At 35.0% G+C, this 15,576-nt stretch overlaps 1 protein-coding gene across 1 annotated transcript in view; it reads right to left on the bottom strand.

Annotated features, from left to right (window-relative positions):
• LOC117102007 overlaps positions 1-15,576 on the bottom strand; it is a 38,122-nt gene that overhangs the window by 12,419 nt on the left and 10,127 nt on the right. The window contains exons 11-33 of the mRNA XM_033242212.1: positions 15,042-15,164; positions 13,757-13,920; positions 12,894-13,058; positions 12,498-12,665; positions 11,675-12,170; positions 11,129-11,320; positions 10,607-10,726; positions 9,886-10,091; positions 9,006-9,093; positions 8,452-8,646; positions 8,041-8,148; positions 7,025-7,282; positions 6,603-6,788; positions 6,144-6,325; positions 5,002-5,182; positions 4,346-4,492; positions 3,304-3,426; positions 2,423-2,545; positions 2,010-2,255; positions 1,745-1,873; positions 1,493-1,621; positions 1,063-1,185; positions 639-770 (exon numbers count right to left, since the gene is read on the bottom strand). Of these exons, the coding sequence (XP_033098103.1) occupies positions 639-770; positions 1,063-1,185; positions 1,493-1,621; positions 1,745-1,873; positions 2,010-2,255; positions 2,423-2,545; positions 3,304-3,426; positions 4,346-4,492; positions 5,002-5,182; positions 6,144-6,325; positions 6,603-6,788; positions 7,025-7,282; positions 8,041-8,148; positions 8,452-8,646; positions 9,006-9,093; positions 9,886-10,091; positions 10,607-10,726; positions 11,129-11,320; positions 11,675-12,170; positions 12,498-12,665; positions 12,894-13,058; positions 13,757-13,920; positions 15,042-15,164 (3,984 nt within the window). The remainder of the gene's footprint in view (positions 1-638; positions 771-1,062; positions 1,186-1,492; positions 1,622-1,744; positions 1,874-2,009; positions 2,256-2,422; positions 2,546-3,303; positions 3,427-4,345; positions 4,493-5,001; positions 5,183-6,143; positions 6,326-6,602; positions 6,789-7,024; positions 7,283-8,040; positions 8,149-8,451; positions 8,647-9,005; positions 9,094-9,885; positions 10,092-10,606; positions 10,727-11,128; positions 11,321-11,674; positions 12,171-12,497; positions 12,666-12,893; positions 13,059-13,756; positions 13,921-15,041; positions 15,165-15,576) is intronic.

Raw genomic sequence — 15,576 nt, 5'->3', positions numbered from 1 at the left:
TAACCACTAGACCACGGAGGCTTCATGGTTGAACAGGTTCAAATACCACCAGATACACTCTATTACACAATAGGTACGACTAGAAACCTATTCTCCATCCATTCTCAATTGTTTATTTACAGGACTGCATTCGTTGAGGACTATGTTCCACGATGCATTATTAAGTCCTTTATTACAACACTGTATTTACCTTACTTTGATTATTTATATATATATATATATATATATATATATATATTGATTAAAACGCATGGGAAAAACCCAGAAACAGCAAAGCAAGAGGAATAATGCATAATGCAATGATATAAACAAAATAAAAAAAACTTAGCCTCCACTTTGCATACATGGGGAACGTCATAACCACTTGTACGTGTTTGACTCACGATTTTTATAAAACACTATTATCGCACGTGGCCAATCTAGTCAGAGGTCTTTAAGATACGACGCCCCTTTTCTGTGCATATTTTCAACTTGCTGGATCTCGAATAAGATACTTTTATATATAAATAATTCATTTAAAGGCTTGGGAAAAAACCAGGAACAGCAAGATGAATAATGCAATGAATAATATAAATTGAAACGTAACAGAAGAGGAATCTGACAAAGAAAGAAATATAGAGAATGATAAATAGGCCTACTTTCACATCCCATGTTCACCAACATATAACCTCTGTCACAGACACATTGTGGGTTGTTATTGTCATCAATGACACACGTAGCAGACGCACCACACTGATCCGCCATATCTGAACAGACTTTGTTTTCAAGAGCTATATAAATATTGAAAAAAAAACCCCATTAAATCAACAGTATTTAACGATGCTCCATAAATAAGTTGCTTTTCAAAATTATCATCGGTTTTATCATCTTCAATATTTTGCTTTCATCCTGCGCGACAATGTCGGTACGCCTTACGGTATGACATGTCCATCCCTAAATATCATCCAACCATTTTGTTTTGGTTTGCCTTTAGGTGCTTCTCTTTCCATTCTCAATTTATATTATTGGAATTACAATGCTCGCGTGGAATTGTTTCTTGATGGTATGAGCCTTCGTACTTACGGTCACAATTAAGCATATCTGATCCAAGTTCAAATCCGTCCATACAACCGCAGGTGTAGCTGCCTGCAGTATTTGTACAAGTTTGGCCACATTTATCGGTTCGGACATTACATTCATCAATATCTGTCGACATAATAATAAGAGTTAACTTAGGCCTAAGTGAAAAAAAGTTAATTCAACATTCCATAAATCGTCGCATTATACATTTAACTTGCTTGTCTCTTTTTTTTTCGCCTCTTTTTTTAAATATTTATAACATGTAGGTCTATATGTATTTTTTCAAATCCACGATTTGCTAACACACTCTGTATCTGTATTTTTTGATCCATCACTCTATCTTCTTCCTCTCACTCCTCACGTTCTCCTTTTTTCCACCTCCCATACTTTTTGTACAATGGCAGTCTCATACTTCGTGAATATGTATTATTACCTAAACAAGCAAAGCCATCACCGGAATAACCATCACTACAACCACATGCAAACGAGCCGTTGTTGTTGACGCATTGAGCGTTAATGGAACACGGTCCCGTTCCATTGACCGGGGTACATTCGTCCACATCTAAAGAGATAAATCAATCATACAAAAGCTGGATAGTTATTGGTTTGATTGTAACATTTCTTTATGCCTTTGGTATTTTTGGTAGAAAAAATGGCAGACTATATTAACATCGAGCATATTTACCGGTACACTCAGCACCCTCTGTGTCTCTAGCATATCCAGTAACGCATCGACAAAAGTAGCTTGCGTCTGTGTTCACACACTCTTCAATTTCACGACAGAGGTCATCTGATTCTGCACATTCATTAATGTCTGAAAAGTAAATCTACAGGCTTACTTTCAAAACCTACTAGATTAGTATTGTTTTTGAAATATATCTAAAGTTTGTTACAATGTTATGGCACTATTATGGTTATATGGTTATGGCGTGCTGTATACTACAACTTACCAACACACGTGTAACCATCTCCCCGGTAACCGGCAGGGCATATGCACAAGTAACTACCAATGGAATTTGTACAATTTGAATTCGGATGACAATCGAGTGCCCTCTCAACGCATTCATCAACATCTGCGCAATATGTGTTGTTACCCTGGAAACCGTCCCGACAAGTACATCGATAGCTGCCGTCAGTGTTGACGCAGTCTGCATTCGGATCACAGACGTGCATTTCTTGTCGGCACTCATCGACATCTTGAAATTAAAGTAAAATAGAGTAAATTGAAGTTGAAACTGTGTCTACGTGTTGGTGTATTAAGTATTACAGTATGCCTAAATATATGAATTGCTATTTTCATACCAGTAACCTATGATAGGCCTAGGCCTATTGCTCATTATAGTCAGTATTAGGCCTAACTTACCTTCACAAGTTACACCATTGCCAGAATACCCATCAGAACACGTACATGTGAACGAACCATCAATGTTTCCACATTCTGCCATGAAGTCACATGGGTACACACCTGTCTGGCATTCATCGATATCTGCATTGAAAATTTATCGGCATATTAATAACTACAATATTTGTAAAAATGGTTAAGAAACTAACGTGAACTGTCACATGTGTTGTTTGTTGGCTAATAGTTATAATATGATACTACAACTTTTATTTACCTCTGTAACATTACAACCGATTATTGCTAGACCTGGCCTATTTTTTATACTTCCATGAGAAGGCGCAGAGTTGTGGAACGCGTATAATGCTGCTAAAATTGCGTTTTCACTGTAAAAACAGCGTGGATTTAAAACGCAAAGCTCCATGATGTTGTCCTGTCTTTGGTTAGAAACATACCTTAATACGCATAGGATCTTGAATTAGGCCTAACTGTGCTTATGTATATGACATCATGATGTCAAACACCCAGCACATTTAATGCTTCCGAAACCTAAACACATCCGGCCTGGCCTCAACGTGTCACACCAGACAGGCCAAAATTGCGTGGAACTGAGTGCGTTTAAATCCTCCACACTCTGGGGTGGATCCATTAGGGGAACGGGGGTCACGTGTCCCCACCCCCGTTTTGCCATTATTTTTTTAAAATTTTCAATGCAAATCAAAGTTAGGTGCTACTCACTTACCTATTCTAAGACTGCTGTGCCCCCCCCCCCCCGTTTGAAAAATTCTGGATCCGCCCTTGACACTGTTTTTACTGTTTTTACTGTTTTGTTTTTGTTTGTTTTGTTTCATTGAGAGAAACGCGAACACAGAATAGAACGAAAAAAAGTATAATGTTAAACTTACCTTCACAAGTTTCTCCATTGCCTTCGTAACCTACAATACACGTACAGTTATGACTACCAATAGTGTTCTGACAAACAGCTTGATCACTACATGAGTCAGTTCCACGATCGCATTCATCGATATCTGAAACATTCCATATTCATTTCATTTATGGTAATGTTAAGGTCAACTCAGACAGCGTCGTACGACACAGCCCGACGTCGGGGAACAGTCTTAAGCTGTCGTGATATTATTAAATATGTTTAATTTATACGACGCGTCTGTTCTCGACGCGAGTCGAGTCAGTCGAGACGGTCCAAGTGGAGTTTCATGCAAATGTTTTCGAAACAAAGATCGCGTCCCCAACGCCAGTGGCGTAACTAGGGGGTACGCCCCTCCCCCTCCTCCCAAAAGAATTTACCGAGTCGCTCCCCCAGAAATCAAGGTCAAGTGTTAAAAATCACCTAAAATCACCTTAGTTTGCGAATTAGCGCCCCTCAACTGATCATCGAGCCTCCCACTTCACCTTCGCCCCCCCCATCAGCAACCCCATTTCAAAACTTTTGGATACGCCTCTGCCCGACGCAGACCATCGCCTCTGTGTTTAACTCACACAGATCCGACGCGTCAACAAATCGCAGTCTGAGTTGACATTTACTGATAAAATACAATACTTACAATTACATGGGTATCATAAAACATAAATATAGAGAATTTCTCAAAAAAAGTATTATAAATAAAATATTAATAATATAATTTAAAGTAAAATTATTATTAGGCATATCAATATTGATTGTAACAATATTTATTACTTTTATTAATACCATCATTACGATACTGTTAGACTTGTATAGCGCACAATGCACGCAAAAGCTAAAATGCGCTTCACATCATAAAATGAATAAATAATATATTTAAACAAATAAATACATAAGTAAACAAAAACAAAAACGAATGTGATGGTCTCTTTATCGTATTGTAATACAGTGACATTTATTTCCAATCGATATTGATTAAAAAATTGTCGCAAAGTGTATATAATACGGTATATATTTTTTTTTACCTGGACAGTCCTTTTGGTTTGGATGTAGCTCGTAGCCTGATCGGCAGCTACATGTATAGCTACCAAGTGTGTTAGTACACAGCTCAGTGTGTTCACAGAATGGCACCTGATCATCTTGGTCCATACCGGCAGCACACTCGTCATAATCTATCAGTTCAATAAAACATAATTGCATACCATTACGTTTTTGTCCACACTATCAAATTCTATGTCAAAATAATTTGTGTGATGTGCCTTTATACGGGCATGTTGTTGCATTACACCCAAATGGGCAAAATCATAGTTCTTTGTCGCATACAATTTGATAGCGTGGACAGAGCTTCTGTTAATCAATAACAATTTTTAAATGTGTGACTGTAGAAAGATGTTAACGTCATTCAAGTGGATGCAGGCCAGAGTGTCAATCAAACTTAACAACCAACCAAGCAGAACATGGTCAGAAATACGCGCATGTCCCACAAACACACCTTTAACGTACAGGTTTACGCTGTCGTATTGTGGAAACTTAGCAACAGCATTACAGAGGTTGAGACCTAGCGGAATAGTGTTCCGTGTACATATGAATAAGACCCCGTTTGAAGGCCTACATGTATATGTCTGTTGAAAAATCCAACATATTTATAAGCAACTGATGTGTCGGTAGTGTGACGTCATACCGTAGCATTTGAATCCGTCACCAATCAAGCCTGTCGGACAGCCTCCACACGTTGCATTCTCAGCAGGTGCAATGTTGTCTATGCATATAACACCAGGGTAACAGGGTTCCTCTATGCAGGCATTATAATCTTCAGAACAGTCGTATCCTGTCCACGCCAGACTACAGCTACATTGCACAATCTAAAACAGTTACACATATACAATATGATGAATAAAATGTGTAACCGCGTTAGTCTGCTATTAAACAATATAAAAGAAATGACAGCAACACTCTTAAGAGTAGCTTTTAAAATTTAATCTCTAGCTTTCGTCCACACAGTGGCCTTCATCAGGAGACTGTACAAATGGGATTAGAACATCTATAACTCTGGTTCTTAATTAATTTTTTGAAGGGTCAAATTATTTTAGAGTCTCACGGGCCAAAGATGATCTCCGGCGAGTTGATCAATCGTTATCAAGAATTCTTTTCGCTAAAATAGGTTAATTTGAAAGATTTTATGGCAATTTCAAATTATAATTTTAATGGTACCGTAGTACACCAGCGGTTGGTTTGGGTCATCAGATTAATAGTCGTTAGTCAACTTTTGTCGGTCGCGCGCTACCAATGCAATTGATCACATTACAAATGCCTACGCTTCTTAATTGACTTTTTTTTTTTTTTTTTTAAACGTTTTGGCGTCATCTGGTACACCAAATTTGTATTTTCTATGTAAAGTAAAGAATACAGTACTATGTAAAGAAAAGACTTACAATAAACAGAAAATGCTAAAGTCAATATAGTAAAAAACAATAACAAAAAAAAATATACTACAGTGTATCAGTAATTATGTACTAAATATGGATCTTAATAGAGTAGCTTCAAATATGCATATACATGAAAAGCAGTAAAATAACAAAAAATGAAATAATAAAAATTCCTAAAATAATAAACGGAAGTAAATAATAAATTATAATCATTGACGGTAATGTGCGAGGAATCCGAGATCAATGTTAAAGTCTAATTGTATACAGTCTAATTACATAGGCCTACAATAGAATTACCACCATGGAAGAAATAATTTGTTTCCTCCATGTTATAGTTAACTTTTTTTTAACTTTTTAGTATAAACGGATTTGACAATAAAATAATAAAAGAACTTACTGCAAATCTATTGTTAATAATATCAGATCCTTCTAATATATCGTCAAATTTACAGGTGCCACCATTTAAACATCCACAGACACGTATATCAATGACAGCGCTGGTTGTTTGTGAACCATCACTGACCAAAAAGGTGATAGAAACCATGTCTGTGTTCTCTGGAGTCCACGTAAATACACCGGCTAATAAAAATCATAATAGGCCTATTTAATATCAATTAATTTATCAATCAAACGATCAATCAATCACGAGAGATCATTGGAATCGTCATAACATTCCTACATTTTTATGTATTTACATCGCAAAATAATGATATAAATTAGGTATACTAGGAAACATAAAACCACAGACCCTATATACAATAATAATAAAATACTAATAAAATTAAAGACTACTGAATTAAGTAAGAAACCATGTTAATACTTTTTTTTAGTAAAAATACCGAATAGTTTAACTCACACTGAGAATCAATCGCGGCACCTGGCACTGCGGACTCCAATTGATATGTTATTGTATCATTATTTTCGTCACTTCCTTCTATTGTCAATGTAATTGTATCGTTAACACGTACATTTAACTGGTATTGGCCAACTTTATTTTCTTGGCCGGCACCCACAATCTGATCAATAACGGGTGGTATATTTTCTGAAACAGATTATGATCACATTTTACTTTATGTTTGCTATATATTGTATACATATTCATATATCATGAATTATAGCACAGTAATTGCACGGTTATAGTTGTTGAACTGTAAGGCAAATCTAAAGTATGACAACAGGTTATGAATGAGCACATTTATATAATTCTAACTCAATTCAATACAATTCTATTTTCACATTCGTTAAATTCAAAATATATCTTTACAAGATGTAGCATACCTAAAATCTCTACGTCATTAATGTTGTCCTCATCTGTCGTTTTCGTGTTCATTCCCACTTCAATATTCTTTGTGGCTAAAGCATCGAACAAGCATTCTGTGTTGGATCCACACACATCGGTAGCTTGTTGTAGTAGGTCCGCGTCAGCATTCGCCTTGAGATCATCCAGGAAAGTTGGTCGAAAGCTCTTGTCATTAAAATCATCGTAATTCATACCAGGTGGATAGACAAATTCTGACTCATTTTCTGTTAGCCTCCCTGTCATTTTGAATAAAGAAATAAAAAGTTATAAAGAGTATATAGTAGGCCTAAAACACAATTTTAAAATATTAGAGGAATACAGGGGCGGATCCAGAGATGTCCGAAAAGGGGAGGGGGGCTGAAAGGGAGGCCGAAAGTGGGGCCGATCGTGACAACAATATCCTATGGGGTCCGGGGGCATGCCCCGCGAAATGTTTGTTTTCTAGACGCTCGAAAAATAGCCTCTGAGGCGTTTTGGAAGATCAATAATTTCTTTTTCTTTATTTTTTCTTTACTTTTCATGCTGCTACATCCTGGGGGGGGGGGGGGGGGGGGGGGGGGGGGGGCCGACCCACCTCCCCTAAATCTTCCCCTGGAATTGTAAACGGTAACGAAGCGGAACCTTGAGTGTGAAAGAGTTTGAGATTGGAGGTAACCAACCGAGTTCGCACTCTACGGCATGCCGATACAACACTGATATTTGACTCACACACCTGAAACTTATACGCTCTCTTCTTAATCAACTTAAACGACAAGACGTAATCTCCAAAGCGATATCTTTAATATAAGAAATATACCACACGTGGAGATATCAACTCTAAATCATCTTGCGCTAATGATATATAGAAATTTTAAACGGTAAAGAGGAAACTCTGCTTATACACATCTAGATGTGTATAAGAGACAGATAATATATATTTATATATACATTACTATTTGCTCTGGAATTGAGCGAAAAAAAGAAGCATGACCAACAAATTAACATAAAGACGTACATGAATTGCCGATATCAAATATATCAGATTCCTCTAAAGTATTTGAAGTATTCAAACAAACCATGGTTGGCGAACATAAATCATCAGAAGTGTCATCGTTCCATATTCCTGAAATCATAAATTGATAATGTTTTATCCAATGACGAGGAGAATAATGTGAAACACATATATGTATAAACATATACGTTTATTGTGAAATGCGATAGTACACTTTTTTTTATAACTAGTAAAATTTTGCCCAGGCAATTTTATGTTATAGGCCCTAGTTAATTTTTGATTGATTAATTGTTGGTTTGATTGATTAATCGATTGATTGAGCAATGATTGAATTGATTGTTTGACTGGTTTTTTGAGCCGTGTTTAAAAACATGATATGTTAAAAATAATGCTTTATCTAAATAAAAATGTTACCAAATAGTCCTGTAGTCTGCCCTTTGAATTCTTCTGGAAACTCCAACAGAACATCCAGCATCTTTTCCTGCAATGCAATTCCAAAGGCAATTCCAGAACCCCAAGAGGCATACACTCTTGTAACACCAGGGTTTAGCTCACTACTATTTCGAATGTTTAATGTGAACTCCGGATCATCCGATGAAAAGTAACTGCCTAAAGATAATGGTAAATAAAGAAAATATGAGAAGACACATCTTATGTAATATCACGAGGACATCAAATTACTTTCTGTAGACACCATAAGTCCTTGTTTCGATTATTATTATTATTATTATTATTATTATTATTATTATTATTTTCTAATATCAAGCGAATTATTATTATTATTATTAGCATTATTATTAGCATTATTATTATTATTACAGTATTATTTTTATTTTCTAATATTAAGCGGCTTCTATGACTTTTATGCCAATTCGTTTTAAAAATTTGGTGAGTCGTTGCAGGTGATAGATTGATTCGGCAAATGATCCGTAATTATCCGAATAATATAGATCCACACATGGACTTACCTAGCAATAAATCAGCAACTGCAACAGATATTGTGCCGTTTACGAGAATATCAAAATCTGTCCCATCCTCATTCATTGTGAATTGAACCTGAAAAAGAAACAAGAAGCATTGGTGCCATAGATATTAAATGTAAATGTAGGAGTGACAAGATAGTAGGATGAGTTGTGAACTCAATGGGCACACACTTCGCTATGCCGTCTGCTTAAAACGCGATTTATCGCGTACGCCTCGTCTTTATCTTCATGGCATCGTGTCGGCGACGGCCATCGGCACAGTGTCAGCAATATAATTAAAAAAAGTAAACGCGTCGCGAGGTTTATTTCAAATATGGTTACAATCGGTTGAAATTATTTAATACGAAAACTACGATACTAAAAAATCTTAAAAAAACATCAATTCGAAGTTAAAGTTAAAAGGTACCGGGTAAATGAATTAAAAGAATACCAATACCAACTTTTCTTTGGCCTGTAACAGTAGAGTAATTAAAAAAGGAAAACTGAATACAATTAAAAGCCAGTTTTGCGACCGGGTTTTACATGGTCTTTAGCTCCTTTGGTCTCTAATTAGAATAATAAAGATAAATTTGAAGTGGTCTTTAATTAGAGAGAGAACTTTTACACAAGTTTTTTAAAAGAAATTATTAATTATTTTTAACAATTGTAAAAAAAGAGATTTAATCCATAACTGGGAACCAATAGAACAGCTGGTAAGTGCATTCTCAGTAAACAATAATGATATGAGCATGAATAAAACTGACACTGAGTTTGGAGACATGCGCGTAATCCTGCCTATTTCAAAACACGTTCTTATTGGTCAGTTGTTAAGTTTGATTGAGTGCTATGACGCTCCTCCATTTCATTAAGGTACACTGGTACTTACGTGAGTACTGCTCCCCATAGTATGTACACCTGTAAAGGCTGAGAAAATTGTCGCATCGACCTGTTCTTCTGACACTGGCGAGGACATTCGACACTGAAGCTGGAATAGACCGTCATTCACATCTGAACAGATGTATTCCCCTTTACCATTGAACGTGTATTGATACCCATCACTTGTTACAATATGAGGATCACCGAACATCCAGGCTGTACAAATTAAATACCAACGGCAATAAGTAATACGACTGCCGCCTACATGTTTGCATTCACTTCAATTCAATTTATTTTCACTTGTATATGAAAACAGGAATTTCCAGCATAGTATGGTTACAAACATAAATATAAAAGAACAAAAGTGCATTGGCGAAACCTAATAGGCCAAGCTTGACAAAGGCAAGCAAAATACAATTATAACGTACACTTAAACGTATATACACACACACATACATACATACATATATATATATAGGCCTATATATATGTATATATATATATATATATATATATATATAATGTTAATTACACTAGACATAGTTACAAATTAAACTTTCTAGTTTTTCAAGATTTCATCACAAGGAGTAGCCTATCTTTAATTATTAGTGAAATAATGTTTTTATTTACAACATTGGTAGTAATATTTCTCCTAATGATCAGACTTATATACTAGGTAATACTCATTATATTGAACTTGAAAATATGTAAAATAAACTCGAGATTCTTACATATATCTGGAGGTCTATATTGGCTGCAATCTGCCGCAGGTCGCCTTTCATAAAATAGGTCACAGAGAGACAGGTCGTGTGATTCTTTGCAACAGTAGTACTGTGGCATAATATCATACGCTATAAAAGAAAAAATTAACAAATGAACAAGTACTAGAGAGAGTAAAGGAGAAAAGAAGTTTATTAGCTGTAATAAAAGACAGAAGATAGAAATGGATCTGACATAATAATTAGAGGAGGTGGTCTTTTGAGATATATTATTGAAGGAAGAGTAGAAGGAAAGCGGCTTCGAGGAAGAAAAAGAACACCATAATGTTGTTGGCTTGAAGGGAACAAATGAAAGCGCCCCTGATACAAACGATAATTATAATAATGGACTTGGTTTAAATCCAGATATAGGCCTATGTCTTTCTAAAATATTTATTATGATACGAGAAGCTTTATTTCAATTTTCATGATAGAAATTGAAATTGAAAAATTATCCATTATTATCACCGTGGGTGTTTTTATCTTGTATCTTACCTATGTGGTTGATATAATTATTGAATATCAGCCAATTTCCAAAAGTGTAGCCGTATTTAAAGACATAGCTACTGCAACCTATTCCAAGATAGCCATTGATAAGAGAGAACCCATTAAGCCGGTAGCAGCACTGTGTTCCTGAGAGGTACTGATTAAAAGTTGACGATTGTAGGCATAATGCATACGATGTTGCTGGAATTGAACAGAGAGAGAGAGAAATGTGTATTTGCCTTATTTATATTTATAACATAGTTTTTACATACTAGACATTGCAAGAACTATGTATTTCATATCCTGGTAGCATGACTCTGACGTGCAAAATGGTTCTAATTCTTTATTATTCTAAAGACTATTACTACTACATTTATTATCAAGTAACTATGTGATTGTAGTGAATATATTGTGGAAATCTCTTTTATCAGCTGATAATAATCAGCTTTTGTAAAAAGTGTAGTAGGGCCTAGTAGCTTAAGTTTATTTAATGTAATTTGGGTAGGTTCAATATTTGATAGATCTGTTTAACAAGTTGATGCGTTGCTGACTCACCATCATTTAGAAGCGTTACAATGTTTTCAAAAAGAGATGCCGATATTTTAAACGCCTCAAGGGCGGTGTTCACATTATCACCTCTTCCTATCCCCGTAGAAGAAATAGATACCAGAGGACTCAATGAGTATCGTCCGTCTCTGACGGCTTGTCGCAAGCTGCAGGGACAACTGCCTAAACCACTTGTTGAAAAAAATTCAGTGACATCCTGAGAGTACCATTCAAGACAGCGCTTTTTCGGGTTAATGGTGTCTTCATTATTGTTCTCAAATCGAAACACCCATTCGCCAAGATTACCCGTGTTGCCGGTGAGCTCGTCTGGTCTGTAATTACCGATTACAACATTTACTGGTCCATCACTTCTGATGTTGTATCCGATGGTGGCATCTTGAGGACTTTCAAGATCAGGATTCCACAACATATCACGCTTCTGGTATAAGAATATCCCGAAGCTGTACAACCCGTCAGTCATTATCGTTGACTGAAATGTGTTGCGCTGTCAGATAGAATAATTTGTAATGTTCGATTTCAAAATATTTCAGATAAACAATAATAATAATAAATAATAATAATATTAATCTATATTTTAATTACAATGTAGATCATCGAAATCTCCATCGCACCAAGTGAATATAACTCCATATTTCAGCTTAATTGAGGGGAAAAAAATGTCGTGTCGTTATTCACTGGATATTTAGCTGATTTGAGCTGTATTTCTGTAAATGTTTACGGCACTCAAAATCGACGTGTAGGGCCTATACGTTCCCCTTCTAAATACGCCTTTTTTTGAAAGTCGAAAGTTTTAGTAGCATGCATAACGTACCGTATTTTTGGCAGAATTAGCTGGACGCTGTGCAATGTCAGACCACGTGACTTTCAAAGCCCATGTCGGTGAAAAGTTTGTTGGCAGAGTATCCTGGTACAAAGAAGTTAACTTGGTCAAAATTTCTGAGAGAAATGACTCGTCATCGGGGTCATCAGATGTGTACTCCTAAGAAAGCAAGTAGAAAAGTAATAGTGGTGATATTTGTATTTCATCATAGAGAAATCTATGCAACAAAGCACACCCTCCCCGTCACGTTAAAAACAATATTCATTGTATCAATTCATATTTATCAATACAATTAAATGTATTGTTTGCCAAAAATATTCCATTAAAGCATAAGCATAGGATATTCATTTTTTCAGATATTTTATCTACTAATAATTATGGCAATACCTGGTACAGGACGTCCCCGACATTAGTGGACAAGTCACCATCAGCCCAGAATGGAGCGATTATGTTCCTTGTGTCACCGCTTTGAAAACCAGACGTAGGGGGATTTGGGTAGGATAAAATTTCCTCGTCGTCATCAACCAATATAAGGATGCCGTTTTCCGTTATCTTCAGAGAAAATAACAACAAAATAATTACATTAGAACCAGGGGAAATTGTGTACGAAAAAAATTACTTTTTGTAAATTACAGATGCACATTACCATCCTTTTGTCAGACTGAGAAGAAGCCGATGTTTGTTAGGCACACCAAAATACTATTAAGTTTTGTGTGACAATTTTATGTGAATTACCTATAAAATATATGAAAATGATCATGTCATATTAGGCCTATCTTATATGAACAAATCACTGGTATTTGTCAAATTTGCTATTCTAAAAAGAGCTGTATGCCCTCTGTTTCCGATACTAAATTTTTGAATGACTTAATGAAAACACTGGTAAATGTGAAAGATCTGTTGCCGATAAATATTAATTTAAACTTTAAGGTAAGTATTTCAACTTTAAGGAAAAAATAATAAATGCTTTTAACTATATCAAAATTAACTTGTCAATAAACAGTTTTTTTAAATTTCATATTATTTGCATGCTTGTTATGTTGGAATCTAAGTATGATCGAAGAGTATTAGAAAATATCAAAATGATAAGGACCTATGTTATTTGTTCTGCCTTCCATTTTTAATGGTGTTTTTTCACAATCATTACTATTATTAATACATATGCCTATGATTATTACAATTATCATCGTTTAACAATATTCATTTACGTTCTTATTACACAAAAGCAATATTCAATATGATAATCGTACATAAACATTAGTCATAAACGAAGATCCGTATGGAAAACCAGCAGCTGGCCTAAATGTCGGTGACAAATATTCTCCGATAGTTTTGGTTGTTGCGCCATTTATAGCGAAAGTTTCACGAAGCCTACTGTCGCCATACTCAGCTCCATAGTCAAAGTAGATTATCTCTGAATAAAAAAAAGAGATATATAATTACATTAATAAATAAATATACCTTAAACTTATAACACACACATGCTCAAATCTTGTATAATAATGATTTGGTATTTGTATATGTCTTATTTTATTATTGTACAAAGTACAGCAGTTTGACAAAAGAGAATTTCGAGGATAAAAAATGCATTAATTTAAATATAGATTAAAATATGATGATAAAATTTCTTTTATTATTTTTAGTTTTTCATCATCTAACAGCAAGTATGTCTAGGAATATTGCTTGCTTAAATCACAACAAGGATAACCCAGTCTGAAGACTTGCTTTCAGAGGCGTTTTTATTTTTTTGGTGGTGGACAGTACAACAATATGTTACACTTATATACAGCGCGCCAACAATCAAGTTATCAATAATACTTTAACCAAAGACCATGGGTTGAAAATCTGGTTTGGTTTCTGTTGTGTTCTGCTTTTCATATGAAAAGTGTTTTTGATGTGGTTGCCTTCATAGTTTGTTTTTTTATGACCTTTAATATGGTTGTTTAAATCCTTTTTAAATATTTGTTTTACGTTCAAAATTGTTTGGCTAGCATTCAATTTGGTCTTCGGGGCACGTTTTAATGTTGTTTTTGAAAATAAAAGTGAAATGATTATGATGATGATGAAGATGATAGAAAGCATCATAACTAGGCTGCTGCTTCACCCTGGACGTAATTATTTACATAAATTGGAGACGGGTTTAAGTAAACGGTATCTTTATTTGGAAAATATCAACATAAGAAAAATCCTTCAATGCCCGTCGAAGATGAATTGCTGAACTAAATTAAAAACATGTCCACATGAACAAGGTTAAAAATGTCTCCTGATTGAACTACCCAATACCAATATCCAAAATAAGAAAAGAATTAATAAATTCATTAATGATCAATTACAAATTGATGGGGATGAAAAAATAAATAACAACTCAATATGGTCTTGTTTTTCTTCATACATGTACATAGGTTTCTTACTTCTTCCACGTAATTGGAAAAAAGATGACTCAAAACAAAATAGGAGGTTGTAATAAAAAAGATAACATTGCCAAGAGAAAGTACTGTTATTTAAAAATGTGGCCAATGTAACCATGGTACTTACCGATACAGGAGAAACCATCACCAGCGAACCCCTCGCCGCATTCACAAGTGTAGCTTCCATCGTTGTCTGTGCAATTCGCATTTACAGAACAATCACTTACACCAAGTGCGCACTCGTCTATGTCTTCAAAATGAAAAAATCATAAGCTCGTAATGCTAAGTTTAGAAAAAACATAACGTTGATATTTCATTCACGTTTGCAAATCTTTGCCATGTTGGTTGTTTAAAATTACACCGGCGTTCGGGTTGAGTCATGACCCAAATTCGGTTGCGGGAAATTTCTGTGTCGACGTGTCATCAGTTTGACTTAACTCAGTTAACTTTTATAGGTCGCTTTAATTGATCACAATACAAAAGCCATACATATGCAAGACTTTTTAAATATATAGATTAATAATCATTACAGCAGAATATACATTGTTTTTATTTTTTTTATTTTAATATATCGAATAATATTATTACACATAGTACACATATTAAAAACTGGGAGTAGCCTAGATTAGGCAGGAAGCAGGCTGGTTTCCCCGGACATTTTC

The sequence above is a fragment of the Anneissia japonica genome, unplaced genomic scaffold (assembly GCF_011630105.1).
Source record: "Anneissia japonica isolate Jap-2015-1 unplaced genomic scaffold, ASM1163010v1 scaffold997_len2565447_cov190, whole genome shotgun sequence".
NCBI lineage: Eukaryota > Metazoa > Echinodermata > Crinoidea > Comatulida > Comatulidae > Anneissia > Anneissia japonica.
The sequence above is the reverse complement of the archived record's forward strand: the minus strand, read 5'-3'. Positions and strand labels throughout refer to the sequence as shown.